At 42.4% G+C, this 26,868-nt stretch overlaps 1 protein-coding gene across 4 annotated transcripts in view; it reads left to right on the forward strand.

Moving 5' to 3' along the window:
- NF1 (neurofibromin 1) overlaps window positions 1-26,868 on the forward strand; it is a 259,226-nt gene that overhangs the window by 86,690 nt on the left and 145,668 nt on the right. For all 4 annotated transcript variants that reach the window (XM_040424878.1, XM_040424880.1, XM_040424879.1 and 1 more), the window contains exons 17-29: window positions 88-334; window positions 1,597-1,670; window positions 1,790-1,873; window positions 3,456-3,896; window positions 4,071-4,210; window positions 5,200-5,322; window positions 9,414-9,497; window positions 9,582-9,698; window positions 18,469-18,650; window positions 19,080-19,291; window positions 21,207-21,368; window positions 25,098-25,201; window positions 26,368-26,503. In XM_040424878.1, coding sequence (XP_040280812.1) covers window positions 88-334; window positions 1,597-1,670; window positions 1,790-1,873; window positions 3,456-3,896; window positions 4,071-4,210; window positions 5,200-5,322; window positions 9,414-9,497; window positions 9,582-9,698; window positions 18,469-18,650; window positions 19,080-19,291; window positions 21,207-21,368; window positions 25,098-25,201; window positions 26,368-26,503 — 2,106 coding nt within the window. The remainder of the gene's footprint in view (window positions 1-87; window positions 335-1,596; window positions 1,671-1,789; window positions 1,874-3,455; window positions 3,897-4,070; window positions 4,211-5,199; window positions 5,323-9,413; window positions 9,498-9,581; window positions 9,699-18,468; window positions 18,651-19,079; window positions 19,292-21,206; window positions 21,369-25,097; window positions 25,202-26,367; window positions 26,504-26,868) is intronic.

The raw sequence follows: 26,868 nt of genomic DNA on the forward strand, positions 1-26,868 counted from the left end.
TGGACTTTGTGTTCATTTCTCTGTACATTACACTAGGTGGATGTAGTTTCCTGCATGCAATAACATTTTATTGACTTCTTTCTGAAGGAAAGTGCTGCAGCTGGAAGTGGAATCCCAATTTGCCGTCAAGCTCAGACTAAATTGGAAGTTTCCCTCTACATGTTTCTCTGGAGCCCAGATATTGAAGCTGTTCTAGTGGCAATGTCATGTTTCCGGAGCTTGTGTGAAGAGGCTGAAATCCGTTGTGGGGTGGATGAAGTGTCTGTCCACAATTTCTTACCAAATTACAACACCTTCATGGAGTTTGCATCTGTCAGCAATATGTTGTCAACTGGTATGGACATCTATAAAAAGGGCACCTCTGTATCAAGGGCAGGCATATTGGGGGACCATTAGCGTTTCACATGCCAGTGTCAGTTAAAACCCCGTCAGAGGGAGAACTAACCAATTATAAATTTGTCGAACCTCCTGCTCTTCGTGTGAAATGAGAGCTACTCTAGCCAGGAGCTGGAGAAGATTTTGGTTGAATTGTGCACCCGTTTTCTGGTGCATATGTTGTTAAATGAGTTGGGGCGTGATGGTATCACTTGTGGCCCACTTCTTCTTGCACACCCCCCACCCACTTGGCACTTGCCACAAAATTAGTGAATTTTCTCTGCCACAAAATTGGCTAGAGCTATAATGAAATACTGCTACTCTTTCCAAATAATTAAAGAGTTCTGTCATGCTGTCCTTCCAGCAGAGAGGCAGGGGCGGGCTGGGGAGGTGCAGTTGCCGGGGCCCCAAGAGTCTCATGCAAGGCTTAATTATTAAAGAGGACCCGGCTACTCTCCTGGCATGTCTCTTAGGCTACATGCACACGACCGTTGTGTGTTTTGTGGTTCGCAAATCGCGAATCTGCAGTACACGGATGGTGTCCGCGTGCGTTCCGCAATTTGCGGAATGGCACTGACAGCCTTTAATATAACTGCCTATTCTTGTCCGCAAAGCGCGGATAAGAATAGGACAGGTTATATTTTTTGGGCGGAACACGTAACGGAGCAACGGATCCGGACAGCACACTGAGTGCTATCCGCATCTTTTGCGGCCCCATTGAAGTGAATGGGTCTGAATCTGAGCCGCCAAAACTGCGGCTCGGATGCGGACCAAAACAACGGCCGTGTGCATGATGCCTTAGTAACTACTTGCATTTTCCATGTAGTAACAATTCTGGAACATCTTTTTATGACTAGATACTGTCAGCCTGTTCAGGGATACCTCCAACTGGTGTAACACCCAGTTGTACCTTAATAAACTTCTTTCAGGAATGGCACAACATAGTCTCCAGATTGAATTGTCTTTTCTTGTTAAATACAATTATTTACTGAAGCAGACAAGTCAGGAGAAGTGACAGCTCCTCCTTAATTGGAGCCATGTACTGAGTCTTCTGTCATCCTGACCAGATTGCTCCCTCCATTTTTACACGCCTAATCTCAGCAATGAGCTTGGGGATATACTCCAACATTCCCAAGCTTTTCTTCATATGGATGGCTTGTGTTCTACGTTGTACTAAGATGTCACGGTGCACCTTCTGATATTTTTTATATGCTGTTTTAGGCAGAGCAGCTCTACAGAAGCGAGTTATGGCCTTACTTAGAAGAATAGAGCATCCGACAGCTGGAAACACAGAGGTGAGTTTTTCCTCTTCTGGCAAACAATTATTTTTTACTTTATTTTTTGCATAGTTCAAATTAGATAAGTTGCAGGTGTTCGATATTATTTCTGAATAGTATAATGCGTTTCTTTTTAGGCATGGGAAGACACATATGCAAAGTGGGAGCAAGCAACAAAGTTAATCTTAAACTTCCCAAAGACTAAACTGGAAGATGGTCAGGTAGAGAAACAATGACTGCCCTTTTGTTTCTTTGAAATTTATAAAATTACTTTACTATCATTTCCACATTAAAACCGCAGTCACTGTGAAAATGCAATGCACGTCCCAGACATCCTGTCAAGCGGGAGTTGAGCAGATTACAATTTATCATTATGAGAAAAGATTCAGTATATATTAAATTAATATATATAAACTGCTCTTTGTGTTCAGTAGCCAAGTAGGCGGTATGACAGCTAGCTATGTATACACATATATAAAGGGATGGCTGTCAGTCACCGGGTAAGACCGCCTACATGCCTACTGACCTCAAAAAGACTGTACTTTATTTTCATGGTGACAGGTTCCTTTTAAGGTGTAATCACATACAGTGGTTGTGTAATCTGTGATGGCTTTTCATTGAGTTTAACAATCCGAAAATGAGCATACACATAATGTTAGACATATTTTGCTGGAGCGGCTTATGGTTTAAACAAGGGAATCTGTCGCCATCATGCTGGACTATTATTATTGGTAATTAGGGATGAGCGATCCGACTTCGGATGAAACATCCGAAGTCGATTCGCGTAAAAATTTGTTCTAATACTGTATGGAGCAGGATGTATTAAAATGTATTGGCTCCGATGAGCCGAAGTTATTGCATTGCAAAGTCTCGCAAGACTTCACGCAAAAACTTCGGCTCATCATACATTCTAATACTGTACGGAGCTCCTGCTCATCCCCAGTAGTAATACATGAGTAGTTCTGCACATAAGGCGTTCAGGTTGACATTTTTTTATTTTCTGTCGGCACTCAAAGCTGTGCTGGAATGCAGAGTCAGGACTGCTGTACAATGCTAACATAATGGAGGGGACTTGTGTGCACGCTCTACAGTCCTGACAGTGTATTTCAGCGCAGCTCTGAGTGCTGACAGCAGGGGAACGGGGAGCAGTAAGGAAATAAAATAAAAAAATCTGGTGACCGATTCCCTTAAAAGGAGTTTTCCCAGTGACAATACTTATCCCTTATTCACAATATCTGTTCGCTGGGGGGACAGCATATGAGACCCCCCAACAATCACAGAACGGACTGCTGTACACATAGAACTGACTGTAGCGGTGGTCGTGCATGCACCTCTGCTTCATTATTATGGGATGCTTCAGGTGTCCCAGAGGTTGGACTCCTAGCTAACAAATGTTTATCCCTAAATCCTATGAGAAAACCCCTTTAAATGAGGCTTTAGGTAAAGGGTTTGTCTGGCCTATGTGATGACCTATCACTAGAATATGCAATCAATGTGATCAGCAGAGGTCTGATCGTGGAAACAATGGAATAGCCATGGTGCTTCTTGGATTGGAACCGAATTACACATTATATGCATCTACTAGGAATATTCCCGCTTTTAGTTGTACAACCATTTTAAACTTCATTTTACACTACATTATTGCTTGAGCATAGTTTAGGACTAAGACAGATATTCTGTCTGTATATTTTGTTGGTACCTCTGGTAATGGATTTTTGCCAAGTTGGTTAATTCTAATCCTACAGACTGTGTGTTTTCTGATGTTTGCCGACATATGATTCATTCAAATAAATTTACCTACAGGTCACTGAAAGTCTTCATAAGACCATTGTGAAGAGGAGGATGTCTCACGTGAGCGGAGGTGGATCTATAGATCTTTCAGATACGGACTCTCTCCAGGAGTGGATTAACATGACTGGGTTTCTTTCAGCCCTTGGTGGAGTTTGTCTGCAGCATCGAAGCAGTGTCGGACTTGTCACTTACAGTCCGCCAATGGGCCCTGTAAATGAACGCAAAGGCTCTGTCATCTCAATGGTGTCTACGGAGGGAAATGCTGAAACCCCTGTCAGCAAGTTTCTTGATAGGCTTCTGTCTTTGATGGTATGCAACAATGAGAAGGTTGGAGTGCAGATACGAACAAACATTAAAGACTTGGTTGGTTTAGAATTAAGCCCTGCCTTGTATCCAATGCTCTTTAACAAAATGAAGAACAATATCAGCAAGTTTTTTGACTCCCAGGGGCAGGTAAGGAAGTAGACGCTGATGTGTTTTCCACATGTGTATGTTTAATATTCAGTTTGGCAGTCTGTGCAGAACGCAGCAGTCCATCTGTCTGCATCTTGCTTGTGCATACACTTTTGCAGGTCCCATTGGGTCTGTCTAGTTAAACTGATATAATGAGCTTTCCTTGCATTTTAGGTTTTACTTAATGACACCAATACCCAGTTTGTTGAACAGACAATTACCATTCTGAAGAACCTGCTTGATAATCACACAGAAGGCAGTTCTGAACATTTGGGACAAGCCAGTCTGGAGACCATGATGCTCAATCTTGTCAGGTAATCTAAAAGAGATTAGTTTTTTTTAATACTAAGCAGTATTTGGGTATTAATATTATAGATCGTAAGCACCTAAAGGAGTTATCCCATGATTAATGAAAAACAGACATCCTATAGTACATGACAATCTCTTTCTAAGGGCTCATGCACACGACCTTTGTTTTAGTCCGCATCCAATCCGCATTTTTTGGACCCATTAACTTCAGTGGGGCCGCAAAAGATGCATATCTGTATGTCTGTTCCACAGCACCCTCAAACGATAGAACATGTCCTATTGTCCATATTAGGGACAAGGATAGGACAGTTCTATTATGGACTGGACGGTTCCGTTTATTGAATAGCTCAGTGGCTATGCAATTTTTTTATTTATTTATTTTTTATTACATGTAATTACAACAGCATTCAGATACAGATGCTATCTTGAAAACTGCAGAATATTACCTGTGGGACAACCCCTTTAAAGGGGTTTCCCCACAAGTTATAATTTATCACTTATCCACAGGATATGTTATGTTTTGTTTGATCGCTGGCACCTCCACCAGTTATTAGAACAGGGTCCCAAGCACTCACTGCACAACCATAGTGAGGAAGGATTTGATTGTATATTGTGTGTATGGGACGAGTGCCGAGTTGTCTCGTTGAGTTTAAATGGAGTGATCCCACACCTGCTTGACTGCTGCACCATTCTAACTCCACACTCTGGTCCTTCAGTGAAGAGGAATCAGGGCGCACATCTATTGCCTATCCACAGGGGCTGTCTGTTTTTCCACGTGAGAATAATCAGAATGTGCACAAAAGTTTCCACGTGTCTTCTGTAGAAATTACAGCAAACTTATGCAAACACTACTGTGAGAAATTAAAAAAATTGGCTGCCCAAGCTAAAATAGCACTGTGCATGTTTGTTTGGAGGCACTTCAGTCACTTGATTGGGGTGCACTCACCTCATCCATTTATGTATAGTCTCTAATTCACCAAAAATGTATTAATAGGTATGTCCGTGTACTGGGGAACATGGTGCATGCCATTCAGATCAAGACAAAGCTTTGTCAGCTGGTGGAGGTGATGATGGAAAGAAGGGACGATCTTTCCTTTTGTCAGGAAATGAAATTCAGGTGAGTACTAGAGTTACAAGATACAATGGCCTCAGCATACAATATTTTCAACATACAGTGGTCTTTTCTGGGCCATGGTAAGTTGAAAATAGACTGAACATACAATTTCTCAGACTCAGATCCAACTAATCAGCATGGCCATTTAACTGGTAAAGCACCTTTACTGGTTGTCTAGTAGTACCGTAGAAGGGGCTACATGTTCTGTACTGCCCCCCTGTCTGTGTTAGGATGAGCTGCTTCGTTGGGCACTCGGTGAGCTGGGACATGTATGTACTATGCAAGACCCTAAAGAAGCTCCTGTCCTCACCATAGAAAGGGATTTACAGCTTCCAGCATCTATTCCTGTCTGTTTTATGTAAGGACTTTATCTGTTTTTATCTGCTTATTTTTCTTAAAAGGTCCCTTTTTCTTATCTTGGGATGACATTTTTGAGCTTTGGAACCAATTTAATGGTTTTCCATGGAGTTATGGACTAAAGTTACAATCATTTCAATTTACAATGAAAGTCTTAGGAACCAATTAATGTTGTAACTTGACCATTGTATTTTTAGTGCAGCAGAACTTGGTGAAGCAAGTTTCTCATCTGCAGCACAGCTGTCCAGCAGAGAGTTCTCTGGATCCAGCATCGCTGGATAGTGCTTCCTGGCCGCCGGACCCCATTAAGTGTAATGGGATCCAGCAGAGATCCTGCCGCAAATATGCAGAGAGTCAGCTGGATGAAAAAACCCTGCATGTAACGGTTTTTTTGGCCACCCGATTCCCGACATTCATTGCCAAGAGACCTGTGCCGAAGAGGTCTGGGATTTCTAGTATATCTGCATTAGCTAATTTGCTATGTGATAAAAGAACTACAGACTGATGTCTGCATTTTATGCTAAGTCACAGTTCAGTCCAAATTTGTCACTAGTGTCATTTTATTTAGAAGAAGTCACATAGCACCTTCACCAGTATAAAATGTAACCTTTAATGGTATTTGTTAGAAATACTCCAATTCGTGCCTAAAATCTCTATCTTTTTAGGCTGGGTATATATGGACTATTGCTGGGGGAGAGAAAAATCTGACCCTTCAGCTTGCCCTTTAATCTATTAACCCTGCCTACAAAAACGGAATAGCCGTCCCGATGGGGGCGATCCCGTGCCAGGAACCTCCTAATCACACTGTATGGCCCTGACAAGGGATAGATACTACCACCTTCAGAGACCCACTATACAACTGTCAGGTGTCAAATGTCAGTGGTCTAAATATACATCAAAAACAAAAAAGATGAATAAAGATATTTTATCAATAAATAATAGTTTCACACGAACTCCATATATATATCAGTCTGCCCAGTAAGTTGGTATATATAATACTATACCTATGATGTAACGGCCTACGTCCTGACACGTTTACCTGATACGTTTTACAGGTATCAGTTCATTAGGGGCTAACCATAAATTTTTATCATTTCCGATTCAATTCAGGAAAAATAAATAAAAAATCCATATAAATTTGTGCAGAAATCCATATCATTCCAAAGGATTCACATACTTTTTCTTGCAACTGTATATGACCAATGATTTTATGGGCAATTTTTAACTAAAATCATGTGTGTGTGTATATATTATATATATATATATATATATATATATATATATACACACATGATTTTAGTTAAAAATTGCCCATAAAATCATTGGTCATATACAGTTGCAAGAAAAAGTATGTGAATCCTTTGGAATGATATGGATTTCTGCACAAATTGGTCATAAAATGTGATCTGATCTCCATCTAAGTCACAACAATAGACAATAACAGTCTGCTTAAACTAATAAAACACAAAAAATTAAATGTTACCATGTTTTTATTGAACACACCATGTAAGCATTCACAGTGCAGGTGGAAAACGTATGTGAACCCTTGGATTTAATAACTGGTTGAACCTCCTTTGGTAGCAATAACTTCAACCAAACGTTTCCTGTAGTTGCAGATCAGACGTGCACAACGGTCAGGAGTAATTCTTGACCATTCCTCTTTACAGAACTGTTTCAGTTCAGCAATATTCTTGGGATGTCTGGTGCGAATCGCTTTCTTGAGGTCATACCACAGCATCTCAATCGGGTTGAGGTCAGGACTCTGACTGGGCCACTCCAGAAGGCGTATTTTCTTCTGTTTTAAGCCTTTCTGTTGATTTACTTCTATGCTTTGGGTCGTTGTCCTGTTGCAACACCCATCTTTTGTTGAGCTTCAGCTGGTGGACAGATGGCCTTAAGTTCTCCTGCAAAATGTCTTGATGAACTTGGGAATTCATTTTTCCTTAGATTATAGCAATCCGTCCAGGCCCTGACGCAGCAAAGCAGCCCCAAACCATGATGCCCCACCACCATACTTCACAGTAGGGATGAGGTTTTGATGTTGGTGTGCTGTGCCTCTTTTTCTCCACACATAGTGTTGTGTGTTTCTTCCAAACAACTCAACTTTGGTTTCATCTGTCCACAGAATATTTTGCCAGTACTGCTGTGGAACATCCAGGTGCTCTTGTGCAAACTGTAAACGTGCAGCAATTTATTTTTGGACAGCAGTGGCTTCCTCTGTGGTATCCTCCCATGAAATCCATTCTTTAGTGTTTTACGTATCGTAGATTCACTAACAGGGATGTCAGCATATGCCAGAGACTTTTGTAAGTCTTTAGCTGACTCTCTAGGATTCTTCACCTCATTGAGCAGTCTGAGCTGGGCTCTTGCAGTCATCTTTACAGGACGGCCACTCCTAGGGAGAGTAGCAGCAGTGCTGAACTTTCTCCATTTATAGACAATTTGTCTTACCGTGGACTGATGAACAGCAAGGCTTTTGGAGATACTTTTATAACCCTTTCCAGCTTTATGCAAGTCAACAATTCTTAATCGTAGGTCTTCTGAGAGCTCTTTTGTGCGATGCATCATCCACATCAGGCAATGCTTCTTGTGAAAAGCAAACCCAGAACTGGTGTGTGTTTTTTATAGGGCAGTGCAGCTGTAACCAACAACTCCAATCTCATCTCATTGATTGGACTCCAGTAGGCTGACACGTCACTCCAATTAGCTCTTGGAGATGTCATTAGTCTAGGGGTTCACAAACTTTATCCACCAGCACTGTGAATGTTTACATGGTGTGTTCAATAAAAACATGGTAACATTTAATTTTTTGTGTGTTATTAGTTTAATCAGACTTTGATTGTCTATTGTTGTGACTTAGAGGAAGATCAGATCACATTTTATAAGCAATTTGTGCAGAAATCCATATCATTCCAACGGGTTCACATACTTTTTCTTGCAACTGTATATTAACCAGAGAACCACTGTAACAATAGTTAATTTACCATAATAAATAACTCCTATCTAATGCTGGAGCATGGATCCAATAGATCCACTTGAGGCGCAGATTGTACATATAGCAAATTCTCTTGAGGAACTTATAAATAAACCATGCATATAGGGAAGAAATACAATGCAACAGCACTCTGCAAACCAAATAAAGTACAAAAAAGTATTATGGCTACCATACAATTCAGGGAATGTAGGTTTCACATGCATGCTGGGCCCACCTTAATTTTTGTCATTTTTGGTGCCAAAATGGCCTCTATTAAATCCAGGGAATGCAGGTATCAAGATGGCCCTCAACGAATGCAATAAGAGTCCACCCTATACCTCTCCTGGTGCCAAAAGGCTGCCAGTGAGTGAGGGCGAGCAGGCTAAGCATATAGGGAAGGTATACAGATATTTCCCCCACCAAATTGCATCAAATTCAAACCTCTGAACGGGTGCGGACCCATTCATTCTCTATGGGGCAGGAATGGATGCTGACAGCACACAGTGTGCTGTTCGTATCCGCATTTCCGGAGCGCGGCCCTGATCTTCCGATCCGCGGGTCCCAAAAAAAAATAAGGGTGTATTTACATGTTCATATTATGACTGTTAAATATGAATAAAGCTATGAAAGAATTCAGCCCCTTTAATATCTCACTTGTATATCCTGCTTTAATGTAAGATGCGATCCTTTATTAGGTTACCTTTTGTAATGCCTTCCTTGCAAATCATGTAATTTTTACTTCCCCGTTTTTTCTTCTTCTTAGAAATAAGATGGTAGAATACTTGACAGACTGGGTAATGGGAACTTCTAATCAAGCAGCAGATGAAGATGTTAAGTGTCTAACCAGGTACAGAATTTGCTTCTCTTCACCATCTGTGACACACATGAGTTTGTTCAGAAGATCAGATTCCTAATTTTCTGTCTTATACAGGGACCTAGATCAGGCAAGCATGGAGGCTGTGGTGTCTCTTCTTGCTGGACTACCTCTTCAACCTGAGGAAGGAGATGGAGTAGAATTAATGGAAGCTAAATCACAGTTGTTTCTCAAGTAGGTGTTTAGCAAATTGTAATTATCTCTGGGGATTTTCCTTGCAGGAAAGTTAATGAATGCTTTCTACAGGTAAGATTTCATCAAGATTAGTTCCTTCCTTCAGAATCTAATGGTTCCTTCACGTGGGACGACGATCTAGCAGATTGTTGGGGAGGAAGTGTTCCTTCCCGACAATCTGCTGATGGCTAGCGGAGGAGACTGGTGCATTTACATGCAGCGATCTCCTCCAGTTTCTCCCAAAGTATGTGGAGGAGCTATCGCTAATGCTCTTCCCCCATCCCCCACGATCTGCCCCTGGGAAACGATGATCTTTTGTGCTGCACAGATGATACAATAACCTGATGAACAAGCGTTTTGTTAGTTCATTGGGTAATTGGCGGTGCATTTACACCACCAGATCATCGCTAATGAGCGTTACTAGTTTTTATTAAATTTTTACATATAATACTTAAGTACAACGCAAGTACAGCAGTATTGACATAGCCATCCAAGAATGTCAGAAGTAATCCAGTGCAGTATAATGTAGGCATATAATAAGACATGAACACAAATACAGTCAATATAACATACCACAATACCCCTCCCCCCACCCGAACCACACCAGACCATTTACGATCCACCCCTTCCATTCCACTCTATCAGCCAGTACTTAAACCCAGGATAGAATGACCAGAGCAGCGAATATTATACACCTTGTGTGTCTTAGCCAAAAAGTCTTCTCCCCATATCGGCCAATAAAAGGCGACCAGATGGTATACCCGGCGTTTGCATCCATGGTCCCCATATAGAAGCAAATTTCTTTGCAGTACCCCTTTTGGTATATACCCCTCTTTCTAATTCAATCATTGCATTCATGCGAGCTATAAATTCTCGTTTAGAAGGCACGTCAGTGCTTATCCAGTACTTGGCTATTAGTTTTCTGGCATTATACAGTAACCTACGAATAGCTGTGGCTGTACCCTCCTCAGAGTCATCCTTCAAGAGACCCAGTACACAGACGATGGGGTCAGCTAGAAGCCTAATCTTGTATATTGCATGAATAACATCTAGAACATCCTTCCAGAAAAGCCCCAGCGCCGTGCATTCCCAAAACATGTGTAAAATGTGAGCATCTGGAACAGCACATTTCGGCCACCGAGATGTATCTCGCAGGCCCAGCTTGTGAAGGAACATGGGCGTGCGATATACCCTATGCACTAAATACAATTGTGACAATCTCTGCGGTTCGCATAGAGATAAAGATGAGCCTCTCTCCAGCATCTCTGACCATTGGGAGTCAGACAAAGGTCCCAGATCCGCGCTCCACTGATCTCGTACCTTCAATGGGAAAAAGTCTTGATTTAAAATGAAAGCAGGATTTTATAAAATACTGATATTGTTCCTCTAGTATCTCCGCCTTTTCTAATCTGATCAGCTATCAATGATACCTTTTTATAGCAGGATATTTCACTTTTCCTTGCGCCACTAAGGCGTGGCGCAGTTGTAAATATTGATAGAAGTTAGAGTTAGCTAGGCTGAATTCTGCTTTCAGTTGATCATAGCTCTTAAAAATCCCATTGGTGTACAGTTGGGGCAGCCAAAATATCCCCCTGCACTTCCAAATCCCGTTAACTTCTGCACCTCCGGTAGGTCACTATGGTCCCACAGAGGGGTAATCGTGGTACACCCTAATGCTCCAGTTATTTCTTTCACTTTCTGCCACACTTTACAAAATAGTCTAATGCTAGGGATAGTATCTGGCGGACACGTGTCCGAGCTGAGTTCCAAGATACAGGGAGTGCAGAATTATTAGGCAAATGAGTATTTTGACCACATCATCCTCTTTATGCATGTTGTCTTACTCCAAGCTGTATAGGCTCGAAAGCCTACTACCAATTAAGCATATTAGGTGATGTGCATCTCTGTAATGAGAAGGGGTGTGGTCTAATGACATCAACACCCTATATTAGGTGTGCATAATTATTAGGCAACTTCCTTTCCTTTGGCAAAATGGGTCAAAAGAAGGACTTGACAGGCCCAGAAAAGTCAAAAATAGTGAGATATCTTGCAGAGGGATGCAGCACTCTTAAAATTGCAAAGCTTCTGAAGCGTGATCATCGAACAATCAAGCGTTTCATTCAAAATAGTCAACAGGGTCGCAAGAAGCGTGTGGAAAAACCAAGGCGCAAAATAACTGCCCATGAACTGAGAAAAGTCAAGCGTGCAGCTGCCAAGATGCCACTTGCCACCAGTTTGGCCATATTTCAGAGCTGCAACATTACTGGAGTGCCCAAAAGCACAAGGTGTGCAATACTCAGAGACATGGCCAAGGTAAGAAAGGCTGAAAGACGACCACCACTGAACAAGACACACAAGCTGAAACGTCAAGACTGGGCCAAGAAATATCTCAAGACTGATTTTTCTAAGGTTTTATGGACTGATGAAATGAGAGTGAGTCTTGATGGGCCAGATGGATGGGCCCGTGGCTGGATTGGTAAAGGGCAGAGAGCTCCAGTCCGACTCAGATGCCAGCAAGGTGGAGGTGGAGTACTGGTTTGGGCTGGTAACATCAAAGATGAGCTTGTGGGGCCTTTTCGGGTTGAGGATGGAGTCAAGCTCAACTCCCAGTCCTACTGCCAGTTTCTGGAAGACACCTTCTTCAAGCAGTGGTACAGGAAGAAGTCTGCATCCTTCAAGAAAAACATGATTTTCATGCAGGACAATGCTCCATCACACGAGTCCAAGTACTCCACAGCGTGGCTGGCAAGAAAGGGTATAAAAGAAGAAAATCTAATGACATGGCCTCCTTGTTCACCTGATCTGAACCCCATTGAGAACCTGTGGTCCATCATCAAATGTGAGATTTACAAGGAGGGAAAACAGTACACCTCTCTGAACAGTGTCTGGGAGGCTGTGGTTGCTGCTGCACGCAATGTTGATGGTGAACAGATCAAAACACTGACAGAATCCATGGATGACAGGCTTTTGAGTGTCCTTGCAAAGAAAGGTGGCTATATTGGTCACTGATTTGTTTTTGTTTTGTTTTTGAATGTCAGAAATGTATATTTGCGAATGTTGAGATGTTATATTGGTTTCACTGGTAAAAATAAATAATTGAAATGGGTATATATTTGTTTTTTGTTAAGTTGCCTAATAATTATGCACAGTAATAGTCACCTGCACACACAGATATCCCCCTAAAATAGCTAAAACTAAAAACAAACTAAAAACTACTTATATTAAGTAGTATTCAGCTTTGATATTAATGAGTTTTTGGGGTTCATTGAGAACATGGTTGTTGTTCAATAATAAAATTAATCCTCAAAAATACAACTTGCCTAATAATTCTGCACTACCTGTATATGATGGTTTGCCCCCCAAGAGAAAAGATATCGGGGTCCCAGCAGGGTTCATACCACCATTGACTACCCAGGATTGAAACTGCTGGGCTTGCAAAGTTAAAAAAATAGAGCCAGGGATTGGGTACAGCTAATCCTCCATTATCCTTATTTCTCTGCAAGGTTTCCAGTCTAATTCTAGGGGATTTTTTGTTCCAGATTAACGACCGAAATAGACCTTGAATTTTATAAAAGTATTTCATGGGAATCCAGATCGGGCTATTGTGTAGTGTATATACAAAAATTGGGGCATGAGTACCATTTTAACTAAATTGGCTCTGCCAATAAGAAATAGTGGTAGTTTACACCAACAGTTTACTTTTTGTAGGCTTTTATCTATTAACGGAAGCAGATTAAGTGCAATGTAGTCCCGAATTGTGTAGGAGACTACTATCCCCAGGTATTTAAAGGAGACGTCTACACGTAAGCGAGCTATTTTATCCCGTATACCCTGCGGAATGGGTTCCATGGGGAGCACAACAGATTTGTCCCAATTTATGGCTAAACCGGAGTAGGAGCCAAAATTGTCTATCAGCTGCATTACATACGGTATTGAGTGGGAGATATTATCCAAAAAGAGCAACATATCGTCAGCGTATAGTGCTATTTTTCCCTCTATAGTGCCTTAACGGAAACCAGTCACCCGGGGATCCTTACGGATCAGCTGTGCCCAGGGGTTCAATGGCTAGAGCAAATAGCAATGGTGATAGGGGACATCCCTGCCTTGTTCCCCTCTCTAGGGCAAAGGGCTCTGATACCCGCCCATTAACCCGCATCTGTGGTCGGGCATATAGCAATTGGATCTAGGATAGGAATTTGGGTCCAAAGCCCATCGTCCTCAGCACTCCCCACAGAAATTTCCACTCTACACTGTCGAAGGCCTTTGCAGCATCGAGTGAAAGAACTGCCTTTTATTACCCACTCCGGTTCCTGCCAACTGTAGATTAAGCTGCTGAATCCGTCTAATTTACACCCCTCTAAGGAAGGCTTTGAATGCGTCCCAGACTACAGCTGCAGGCGCCATACCAGTATTCAATGACATATACTCCTGCATCTCCGCAAGCATGCCCTCATCGTCGCCCAATAGAGTAAGCCAGAAGGGGTTAAGCTTCCACAGAGCTCTGGATGTAATCGCACAAGGGTCCAAACTGAGCTCGACCCTAATAGGGGAATAATCGGAGAGACTTCTAGGCAGATACTCCACCTTCTGCACACTCTCTAATAAAGAGTATGGGCCCAACGCCAAATCTATTCGAGACAGCGAGTCATTCGAGCTTGTGAAGCAAGAGTAACGTCTGGTATGAGGATTTACGAATTCTCCAAACTCTGCAAGCAGATTGGCCATATTAGACGGCTTTGGACTCCTGGGATCCCAATTTCTACCATGTCTATCCAGGACATAGTCTAATAGCATATTGAAGTCTCCCAGTATAAGTGCAGGAGTATTCGGCGATGCCCCCACAAACGACAGCATTTGTCTCATAACCTCGTCCGTGTACGGAGGAGGAATATCCACCGCTATCAGCAGCAACGTGGTCTGGTAAATTACACGATTTGGGCACACAAACCTACCTTGTGCATCAATATGAGATTCGAGGCACTGAAATGGGATCTGCCTGTGTATTAGTACACTAACTCCCCTGGCATGGCTGGAGTACACAGAGTGGTACGCTTGGCCTATCCACGCCCGTTGTAGTACAGCCATAGTGTCATTGGTCAAAAAATAGCCAGCTGAAACTGTCTTAAAGAATTAAACACTGCGTATCTTTTGGAGGCATCGCCCAAACCCCTCACATTCCAGGCAATAACATTAACCCCCATTGGAAGAGAGTGAGAGAGTTAGAGAACGGATATCTGTAGCATTCTGACCGTTACGGAGCATGGTAGTGGACAGGTACTGGTGTGGTTCCCAGAACTAACAAAAGTAACAGCACAGTGTAAAACGCAACCCCCCCTAACAACACTGGGATTGAAACAGATAAAGCAAAACAGTACCCAGCTACCATGGGCAACGCAAGTGGGAAAAAACATTAGGCATTGGCAGGTATTGAGTAAATGAGGTATATCAAAGCAACAGTTATTCTTCCTCCCGGCCTAACAGGAGGAGTCATTAAACAATACGCAACTCCCACCGCATAACAGAAAGTAATAACAATGCAGAGAATAGCCCCCAGTAGGCCCCCAAGGGAGCAACTCCCTAAATTATTAAAGACTAGGCACATAGTCCTAACTAACGCTGCCCCACTGTTTAAGGCAAGGACTCTGAGTCCACAGTGTACTTAGCCATCCGGACAGCAAGACGATGGCGAGTAGTTCTCCCTTTGGGAGCGTGGCAATTCGGGGCTATCCCGTTTGTGGTACAGGATCCATTGGTGTACGCGTAGACTCCAGCCACTGGTTCGCCGCTGCAGGGGTGTCAAAGATGTGCACTTTGCCGCCGGATACAACTCGCAGCTTAGCTGGATATAACAGAGTACATGAACTGTTTCTCTCTCAGGCAGCGTTTCACCTCGACGTGCTTTGCTCTTCCTTTCTGCACCTCTGCCGAAAAGTCCGGAAAGATAAGCACCCTGCTGCCGTCAATCAGTAGGTCCTCATGGGTCCTCGCCTCCTGCAGGATAATGTCTCTATCAGGAAAATGTAATGGTTTGAGGAGAAGCGGTCTAGGAGGGCCCCCTGGTGAAGGAACTCTGAATGGCACTCGGTGGGCTTGTTCTATTGCAAACATGTGGGATAAAGTATCAGTCCCAAACTTTTCGGTCAGCCATTTTTCTAAGAATTGCACTGCATTAGCACCTTCGGATCGTTCCGGAACACCGACGAGCCTTAAGGCTGGGTTCACACCTGAGCGTTTTACAGCGTGTACGAACGCGCTGAACGCCCTACGCCCCAAGAAGTGCAGGAGCTTCTTTGGGGCGTAGTGTCGCGCGTTCTCGTACATAGACTTCCGGGAACGCGCGACAATGGGCGTTCGCTTGCACAGGAGCCGCGTATGTGAGACGCCCGTAGAATCGCGCATGCAGAGCGCTCCATCCAGTACGCTCTGTGTAAACCCAGCGTAAGTTATTCCTCCGGAGCCTGTTTTCCATATCATCCACCTTATCAAGAAGGTAGGAGACCTCACGGGTGAGCGTTCCCACAGCTTTTATCATAGGAGAAACTGTATCTTCCAGGTTACTGACACGATCTTCCACTGCTTTAATTCTATCAGACACCTTCTTCATGTCATGTCTTAAGAACGACACACTTTCGCTCAGGATGCCCACCTGAGTGTTCAGAGAGATTAAAGTCGTACTACAGTTGGTGACTGCTTTGAAGACATCAGAAAGAGTGGGCTCAGCAGTTTCCAGTATAGGCATGATGAGTGCTGCCTCTGCAGGGCGATGCTGGGGTTCCTTAGACATGAAGGCAAGGTCTCTCCCCTCAGCACTTGATGGAGCAGGGTCCTTATTCAGGGGGGAGTACACCCATGGGGTCTGGGTGTCCCTTTGAGAAGAGGGCTCAACTGCAGCAGCGGGCGGAGGGCGCACAGGGTCCACTCTTGCAAACTGCTCTAGTCACGCTGCCACCTCCGTCGCCCGCACTCCCGCGCCGCCCCCATCTTGCTTGCCGTGTGCTACGGCTCCACTCTCCTTCCCCTCACCTCCCTTCTTTGTATGGCGGGTCATGATGTGTCCGCCGACAGTGCCGTGCTCCACAGCGAAGACAGAGCAGGGTGAGGGACCGCAGCTGGCAATATACGGGGGGAAGCAGGATTTTAAACGGAAGACTAGGCTGGGAGATCGCGCTGCTGCGTCCGCTTAGATGCCGCGCTAGGCCACGCCCCGATCGTTTCAATTGTTGGCCCGTGTAAAGTGCCCTTTAGACACTCTGTGCCCTAGAATTTTTGAATGGCAACACAGTCATGTCAGCATTTGTGACTAGCCAAGCTAGTTGTAATTTTTTTCCTCCGTACATATAGCAGTCATGCTATCGGCTAAGCACATCTACTTGGCCTGCCTCTGATTTACACCCGCTATAGGAAAGACCCTCCACTATCTGCCAGATAGAATATAACCATTGTGTCATTGATGAGGGTCCCATCTCCTAGACCTGCATCTAGTTCCATAATGGGGTTCCACAGAACCCTGTCCCACCTGATAATGTAAGCACACCTTTCTCCGTTTACTGCTTTGGCAACGCCAGCAAGCGTGCGAATGCCCCTTTAAAACGGACTGAACACTCGCAGCCGATTTGCTGATAGGATGTGGTCATGCACATTGTAAGCACCAGTATGTGGGATACATAATGATCACATAATCGGCAGACAGATAAAGCTAGAACATTTATAACTGAGCTGTAGAAGTGTTAAATGAAGTGTGTCATCAGAAAATGACTTATTGTTTAAATATTTGTGGTTAACATATTTTTTGATATTTTACATGTCAATATCTGTATTTTAAAATATGCCACCAATGACTGAGATGGCACAACCCCTTTAAGGGTAAAAAATAGTGTATGTCCACTTATGTCATATTGGCTGCCAGGAGATGCAACGAGGAGAGCAGGACGTCCTGTATCTTAGACATCTGCCTAGTCCTAGTTATTGTCACCCAGGATAGCTAGGGAGCACATTTTTATTATATTACATAGGTGGCTCCAGCTGTGGGGAATAAGATTGCTTCTATGATCTTTGTATCTGTTTTATAACTTGTTTAGAAAGAATGTTTTTATATGTATATTTACATATTCAAAACCAATTTCATTAACATATCGGCATGTCCAACCCCTTTTATTATCTATTAATAATTTAAATTGATAACTAAGAAACCAATGAAATTGATGTAAAAGTTATGTTTATTAATATATATTTTACACATGAATGAAAATAACTAACTTTTAAAATGTATCAAAAACCAATAAAAATTACTGTTGGAAAAAATAAATAAAGGTGTTTTGGGGAAATTCTCTGACCTGCGGAACTGCAAGAAGAAAATTTGGGAAAATCGGATTCCCTGTGACTTTTTAGGGAGCTTCTCTTTCAATTCATATGTTGGTTGTTCAAGATCAGACAAAATCTAGCCAGTGTGTGGGGGTCAGGGAATGCCATAAGAAAAGAAATAAGACTTAGCCAGCCCTTCCCCTGTTACTACCGGGGCCAGTGAATTGCTCAGCGGTCATGTGTTACTGATGTGCCGTTATCATAGCCAAGTAAATAGAGCCTGGCGGGGGTGTTGGAACAGTGGGGGATTTACTGTATAAATTATGTTTTTTTTTATGGCATTTCCCATATTTCATCCAATCTCCCATAACCCCTGTAATGTTACTTGCTTGAAGTAGGATTTATTCTGCAAGTGAGATCATGTATTACCGCATATTGTTTAACCGTAACCTTTGGTCTCTCTTGTTAGATATTTCACCCTGTTCATGAATTTACTAAATGACTGTAGCGAGGTAGAAGATGATGGGACCCAGACAGGGGGCAGGAAGAGAGGAATGTCACGGCGATTGGCTTCCTTACGACATTGTACGGTTTTGGCTATGTCAAATCTGTTAAATGCCAATGTAGACAGTGGCCTTATGCATTCAATAGGTGAGTTGACATCATGTTTAATGTCTCTTATACGTTCAGATAGACCCTTTTATGTAAACTTGTGTTTAGATAGATGTGTGTGTAGGTGTTATGGCTGCAATGAATTTCTACTGGACTCTTACCTGGATCACATTCATTAACTTAGTGCTGATGTAGCAATATGTGGACAGATCTGTTTCAGCACTTTTGGACCTCATCAGTGCAGGTCATTCATGCTCCAGGGAAAATATGCTAATTGGTATCTAAAAAGAAGAAAAATATCCAAACTGTCATTTACATAATTCCATGCTCAGCATTACTTTCCATATCTTCCTGCTGACTCTTCCTGGTGAGATGACAGAAATTGCATCCGTCGTGTTCAAGGAGTCACTTATTTGTGAATAGATTCACATGAAGCTTATGTTCTAATGCCCCCATTTGTATTTGTAGGTCTTGGCTATCATAAGGATCTACAGACAAGAGCTACTTTTATGGAAGTCCTTACAAAAATCCTTCAACAGGGGACAGAGTTTGATACTCTGGCTGAAACCGTGTTGGCTGATCGCTTTGAAAGACTGGTAGAATTGGTCACCATGATGGGTGACCAAGGGGAGTTGCCCATTGCCATGGCTCTCGCCAATGTCGTTCCCTGCTCACAATGGGTCAGTTTGTCTGTTGTTTAGTTGTATTGCTTTGTTGGATTTTTTGACCCTCGCTGATCAGCAGTTTGAGAAGGCACCGTCACTTGCAGTTTTGTTGCAGCCTTCTCTCTGCTCACCAAACACAGCGCCGTACATTGGCTGTGCTTGGTGTCACAGCTCGGCCTCATTGACTTTAATGGGGCTGAGCTGCGCTTAGGCCATGTGACCAATGAATGTGAAGTCACATGGCCTAGGCAAAACTGCAAGCACTGCTGACTTCTCAAACAGCTGATCGTCAGGGTTCCCGGGTGTCGGACCCCCACCAATCAGATACTGATGACCTATCTAGAAGATACCAGTGATGAATTGTCGTATTACATGTTGGAAGTTCTCATGAATTGGGTTCTCAAGTAATACAAGGATGACTTCATTGCAACCGAAGTGGAGCCACTTCCCTGAATCTGCTTTCCATTTCGGCTCATAGAGAGAGGTCCTGATTGGTACCTCCCACTGTGTCATCTGTACGTTCCAATGGGTTTGTCTTTGAGACGCCTTTTGAGGATCCTATTTTAAACTCTTTGTGCTTTAGGCTACTTTCACACTTGCGGCAGGACAGATCCGACAGGCTGTTCACCTTGTCGGATCCGTCCTTCCGCTATTTTGCGGTGCCGCCGGACTATTGACTATAATGGGGACAGGGGCGGAGCTCTGGCGCAGCACAGCAGTGCACGGCGAAAGGCCGCTGGACTAAAATTCCTGCATGTCCTGACTTTTTAGTCCGGCGACCTCTCACCGCAAGCTGCCGTACTGCGCCGGAGCTCCGCCCCGTCCCCATTATAGTCAATGGGGATGGAGCGGCGGCAAGGCAAAATAACGGAAGAACGGATCCGACAGGGTGAACAGCCTGTTGTATCCGTCCTGCCGCAAGTGTGAAAGTACCCTAGCTACAATAGAAACAGCTAAATATATAACTGTTTTGAAGGTTACTTATTACTATCCTTTTAGGAAAATTCTTTTACAGTAGTTTCCAAATATATTTTTTTTATACCAGAAACTGCTCTAAAATTCAGTCCACAGTGAAACATACTGAACAATAACAAGTTTTTATTAAGTTAATTATGATTTTCAATTGGTTTAGTTATAGCTTCATAATAGAGATAAAAGGCATCTGATTTCTCATGCTGTGTTAGGCCAAGTTCACACTAGTAATGGGATCAGTTACTTCCATCAGTTATTGTGAGCCAAAACCAGGTGCGGGTTAAAAACACAGAACAGGTGCAGCTCACGCCATGATACCTTATTGTTGAGTAGCCTTCACTACTGGTCTTGGCTCACAATAACTGATGGAAGTCACTGATCAAATAACTGAAGTGTGAACTCAGCCTAAGGCCTCATGCACACGACTGTTGTTTTGGTCCGCATGCGAGCCACAGTTTTTGCGGCTTGGATGCGGACCCATTCACTTAAGTGGGGCCGCAAAAGATGCGGACAGCACTGCGTGTGCTTTCTGCATCCGCTGCTCCGTTCTGTGGTCTGCAAAAAAAATATAACCTGTCCTATTCTTGTCCGTTTTGCAGTCAAGAATAGGCAGTTATATTAATGGCTGTCCGCGCCGTTCCGCAAATTGTGGAAAGCACACGGACGCCATCCGTGTTTTGCGGATCTGCAATTTGCGGAACGCAAAACACACATCGGTCGTGTGCATGAGGCCTAAGTCTGTTCTCTGCCGGAATTCACCGGATCCAGCACTGGTAGATGCAGACAGAATGTCCGCTGGCCCCATTAAATATAATAAGATCCGGTGGACATTCCGTCCACATCAGGCGGACACAAACCACTGCACCCTGCCAGATTGTAGCTACCCCCGGTGTGGAGGTAGCCTTATCCCAGTTTTGTAAACTTCGAATTTTAATACTTTTTTCTTTGCCCTACCCAGGATGAGCTTGCACGTGTCCTTGTGACGCTCTTTGATTCCAGACATCTCCTGTATCAGCTTCTGTGGAACATGTTTTCTAAGGAAGTCGAGCTAGCCGACTCCATGCAGACGCTTTTCAGAGGAAACAGCTTGGCTAGTAAAATTATGACCTTTTGTTTTAAGGTGTGTGTATGTAACCTGTAAATTGGATGTTGGCTATTTCTATTTCTTTGGTTCTTTTTCCAGCTTGGTTTTAGCATGACATGATTGTCCTGTTATATAAAATCCTTAGAATAAATCCTTCATATCTATTATTGTGTATTATATGTTACTTGCAGACCTGTCAATTTAACAATGTTGTTTATCTTAAAATCTATCCATTGATGTTTTTGTCTTTATCTATATAAAATGTGTCCATTGGGGGTTGACGCTCCACATTCTTTCTGATTATTGTAATAAAGTATATACGTAAGTGGTGCCGGAACTACTGAGCAGTGGACGGAGCTATGCAGTAACCACTTATACTAAAGGCAGAACTGCTGATCTGTCAGAACCCCACAGATCTGATAGTAATAGCCTATTCTAAAGCTAGGCAATCAGAAGGTCCTGGAAAAAATGTTTTAAATGGAACCTTTCAGCATGTCCTGAGGTCCGTTTACACAAGGAGATAATCGCAGTCGTTCAGACGTTAACCCTTAGGATATTGAAGGTTTTTGCGGTTTCTTTTTTTCTTTCCTATGTTCCTTTAGCCATAACTTTTTTTTTTTTTTTTTTTCACAAGATGCAGGACAAGATGTACTTTCTAATGCCACCATTTATTGTGGCTCATTTTTTGCAGGACAATCTGTAGTTTTTATTGATACCATCTTGGAGTGTGTGTGACTTTTTGATCACATTTTATTATATTTTTTGGGTAAGAGAAGCCATGAAAAAAAATGGTAAATTGGCCATTTTGACCTTTTTCTGTTACACCATTCGCTGTATTGGAAAAATATTTTAATAGTACAGGCGTTTTCAGTAGCAGTGATATCCATGATGTTTATACTTTTTGTTTATGTATTTTTTTATTTTACGGAAAGGGGGGTGATTTAAACTTTTATATATTTTTTCTTCATTTTTTATGTTTTTAAACTTTTACTTGTTTATGATTTTAAAGCTCATATTTGAGCTTACAAAATCCAATTGTTTTTAATTCTGAACATTCGTGGCTTTTTAACCATTTCACCCCCGGAGGTTTTTTTTTTTTTGCGCTCCCTGCCTAAGCCATAAGTTTTTTATTTGTCTGTTCACATAGCCTTATGAGGGCTTGTTTTTTGCGGGACAAGTTGTGCTTTCCAGCGCCACCATTTAATATTGCATATGATGTAGTAGGAAGTGGGGGAAAAATAAGCAATTCTACCACAATTTTACAGTTTTTTTTTATTTACGACATTCAATGTGCAATAAAACTGACCAGTTACTTTTATTCTACAGGTCAGTACGAATCCGGCGATACCTTTTTATATGTAGTTTTTCTTGCGTTTTGATAGTAATAAAAAAATTTAAAAGTGGGGAAAATTTCAGTTTTATTTTTGGTCGCCATATTTTGACCTCTAACTTTTTTGTATTTATGTGTACAGAGCTGTATGGGGGCTCATTTTTTGCGGGGTGATCTGAACTTTTAATTGATACCATTCTGGGGTGTGTGACTTTTTTAATCACTTTTTATTTAATTTTTTTTGTCGAAAATGAAGCGACCAAAAACGACGAATCGGCCATTTGGACGCTTTATTCCGTTTTGCTGTTTGCCGTATGGGGAATATATTTTTTATATTTTTATACTATGGGCGTTTTCACACATCGCGACACCCATGATGTGTATTTTTTTATTTTATTTTTAGTTTTTCTTTTTATTTTGGGAAGGGCGGTGATTTGAGTTTTTGTTTATTTTTTGAACTTTTTTTAAAAAAAAATTTACACTTTTTTTATACCACAGTTCCCATAGGGAACTATAACAATCAATCATCTGATTGCTATTATCATAGACTCCAATGCACTAGCATTGGAATCTATGATGATTTTACTACTTTCCTATGGGGCAAGGGCTCCATAGGAAATACTATGCAGCAGCCTCCTGTCATTCACAAAGACAGGGGCTGCTGCACACAAGCTCCGGCTCCTCCGATCGCCACACGGGAGAGCCGGAGCACCACCGAAAGTGCGTGCTTTCGATTTTCAGCGCGCACAGATGCCGTAGTCAGGATTGACCACGGCATCTGAGGGTTAAAATGTCTGCGATCGGCATTACTGCCAGTTGCGGACATGAGCCGCGGGTGTCTGCTATAAGAAGCAGGCGGCTACCCGTGGCTATGGCGTCCACAGCGCTCAGGTGTGGGCGCCATCTTTAAAGACCCGGCCAGCGCTGTACTATTACAGCGCTAGGGTTGAAGGGATTAATTTCCATTTAAATGTCAGAATTGCTCATTTCTTATGTTGGCTATGTTGGATGCCGGTAAGAAGCTTGCGCTTTCTGTTTTTTTACCCTTTAGAATCCGAGATCTCACTTGATCATGGCATCTAATAGCTTTAATTACAGTGATCGGCATTATTGACACCATGTTTGCACATTGCTCCAGCGCCTTACATGTACAGCGCTGGTAGCGAAAGTGTTAATTCCCCATTGTCGGCAGCACATCACCCTCTGTAAATAGGGATATGCTGCTGATACAAATTGTATGGGAGCAAACAGTTGTATGAATGATTGTTCATCCCAGCACGCTCACGATAATTCCTAAATGTAAATTAGTGCCTATTGACCTGCTATGTTTTCAGTTGGGGCCCTTACCAGCCAAGGTCCCATTCAGACGACCGTATAGCCACCTTGCCCATGTGGTAGACCACAAACAGCAGGTCTGCGAGACAATGGACAAGCCATGTTAACTCCATGCTGACTTGAGTGGGTCTGCGATTTGCAACATACAGCAAAAAATAAAACATGTCCTATCTTTTGCAATGCAGTGGCACGGACCCGGGAGCCCACGAAAGGGCTTTCGAGTGTTTCCATGGGCACGGTGGCCCTACAGTCGTCTGATTTGGGCCTTAAAAGGATTATCTAACTTATTCCCGCTGCTAAATTTGTTAAAATAATTCCATAATATGCTCATCACTCAGTACCTTGACATTTTCAGCGCTTCCTCTGATCCATTCTATGTTTAATCGGAAGCAGCGGTGACATAGCGATATAGATCACCTGACTGCTGTAGCCAGTTACTGGCCTCAGTGGTCTCATGTCAGTGATTGGCTGCAGGGGTCAAGTTGGGGTATATGGCTAAGTCGCCTCTGCAGGACTTTAGTAGAAGTGCTTGAAACGATAGGGGATGAACATATGTTCTCATTTTTTTTTACAGATTTGGGGCTGCTTTTGAAATAAGTTGGACAACTCCTTTAATTACACTGAGGTGAATCATGGCATGTAAATTAAAGGGGTCAGTGGGAACCCCACTGATCAGCTGTTTGAGAAGGCAGTAGCTATTAGAGTAGCGCCGCAGCCTTCTCTCTGCAAACCTAGCATACCGGAAAACCCCTTTAAGCAATGTACAGTCTGGAGCAAATAGCCAGATGCACTATGATTGCTGTTTAGTATGATGGATTCTGCTATGGAAGGTCTGTCACCTGTTTTCACGGGAGAGGTATCGATTTAAAAAAAGGTTTTGACTTTTCTGCACTGTAAGATTCAGGCCTTACTTGTTTGTAATATTATAAACCAATAGATATCCAGTGGATGAAAAGGATTTGCATTCATGGTGCCTTCAGTGATTTTTATTTTGCAGGTTTTTTTTGTTATTGTCTAGTCTTCTCTATTTCAATGCTTTACTAATGTTGGCTTGGTGTCCGTGCACTTTTTTGATGCAGTTTATCTTGTTCTGTCTTTAGGTTTATGGGGCCACCTATCTCCAGAAGCTTTTGGAACCCTTGCTGAGAGTTATCATTACAGCCCCAGAGTGGCAGCATGTCAGTTTTGAGGTCGACTCTACAAGGTTTGAGGTTTTTTGATATGTATAAATCAGTGTGGTATAGGTTTTACAAGTTACTGCTTTTATTCTCAGTGTTTGAAAATGATTGTATTATGAGAAAGCATGGGACGACTTTAGGGTATAGTCACACGTTCAGGATTCTAATTTCATGCATTTTCAAGAGGATCCGCGGCAGAAATCTGAGGCTTAGGGCTTATTCACGCGTCAGTGTTTGGCTAGTAATTTCCAGCCGTGATTCTGAGCCAAAACCTGACGCAGGTCAAAAACATAGAACAGGTGCAAATCTTTCCATAAGGCCTCTTGCACACGACCGTATGGCTTTTTCTGTATTTTGCACTCCGCAAAAAACTGATCCTCAAAAAATACGGATGACGTCTGTGTGCATTCCGTTTTTTGCGGAACGGAACAGCTGGCCCCTGATAGAACAGTACTATCCTTGTCTGTTATGTGGACAATAATAGGACATGTTCTATCTTTGAATGGAAAAACGGACATACGGAAATGGAAGGCATACGGAGTACCTTCCGTTATTTTTGCGGATCCATTGAAATGATTGGTTCCGTACATTAAACGCAAAAAAAAAAGTTTGTGTGCAAGAGGCCTTACACGGCATCTCTGTGTAGCCTCCACTTCTGTATTTGTTAATAACCATCACTGGTAAATCACTGAACGTGTGAATAAGGACTTGGATTTCTTTCATGGGTGTGCCAGTGGATCCACACAAGTAAATGACATTGGGGCTCATCCATGGCTTTTCCATGTGGAATCTTTAAAAAGAATGACCATGCTCATCCTTCTTGTGGATGATTTTGTTTTCTGCTATATGGACTAAAATCTGCGTGTGTTTTTTCTGGAGCATGTAAATGGGATATTACACAGTTACGTCACATTACTAGGACTCTTTTTGTACTTTTGACATTGGCATCGAGTCGCTCACGATGGAAGTCAAGTGTCGTGAGTTTGCTTGGTGGGTATGTAAGGTGTTTGATAGGCTGTCTACCGGTGCAGGGCCTGATTCATAAAGTATTACAAAAGACTATATTTCCTCATGATGTTACAAAACTATCTAGTATATTGTCTATTTAATCACCATTTTTGATTTCCTTTTCAAAAGCCACCAATTTGAATGTGTCTTTTCTTCTATTTTGGAACTGTAATTAATGTTGAAGGTTGGATGGAGTTGAAGTCCTTGAAGAAAATCAGCGTTGTCTTCTGCAGATGACTGAGAAGTTCTTTCATGCCATTATAAACTCGACCCTTGAGTTCCCTACCCAGTTGCGGAGTGTGTGCCATTGTTTGTATCAGGTATGCAAAACCATATGTGCACAGTTATAAAATAAAGGATGGGGCTTTTTGAATTTATCCTGATATTTGGCACCGTTTTTTTTTCTCCTTTTAGATATTTTGCTTTTCTATATTCCGTTGTTTCTGCTTGTGTTTTATGTTTTTTTTTAAATATAATATAACTAATGATTACACATGATTCTTAGCTTGGTTCCATTTAGAGGTTTACACTTTATCAGTTGTAAAAGTTTCACTTTTGAAGAAGCTTCTATTAAGGACTAATCCACCAGTTGCTGTTGTCTGACACATGCTTTCTTCTCTGCACTTTCACGCACAGTATGTGTTGTATATTGAAGTGTAAAAACTTGTTCTGGATGTTTTTGGAT

The sequence above is a fragment of the Bufo bufo genome, chromosome 3, assembly GCF_905171765.1.
Source record: "Bufo bufo chromosome 3, aBufBuf1.1, whole genome shotgun sequence".
In the NCBI taxonomy this organism is placed as follows: Eukaryota; Metazoa; Chordata; class Amphibia; order Anura; family Bufonidae; genus Bufo; species Bufo bufo.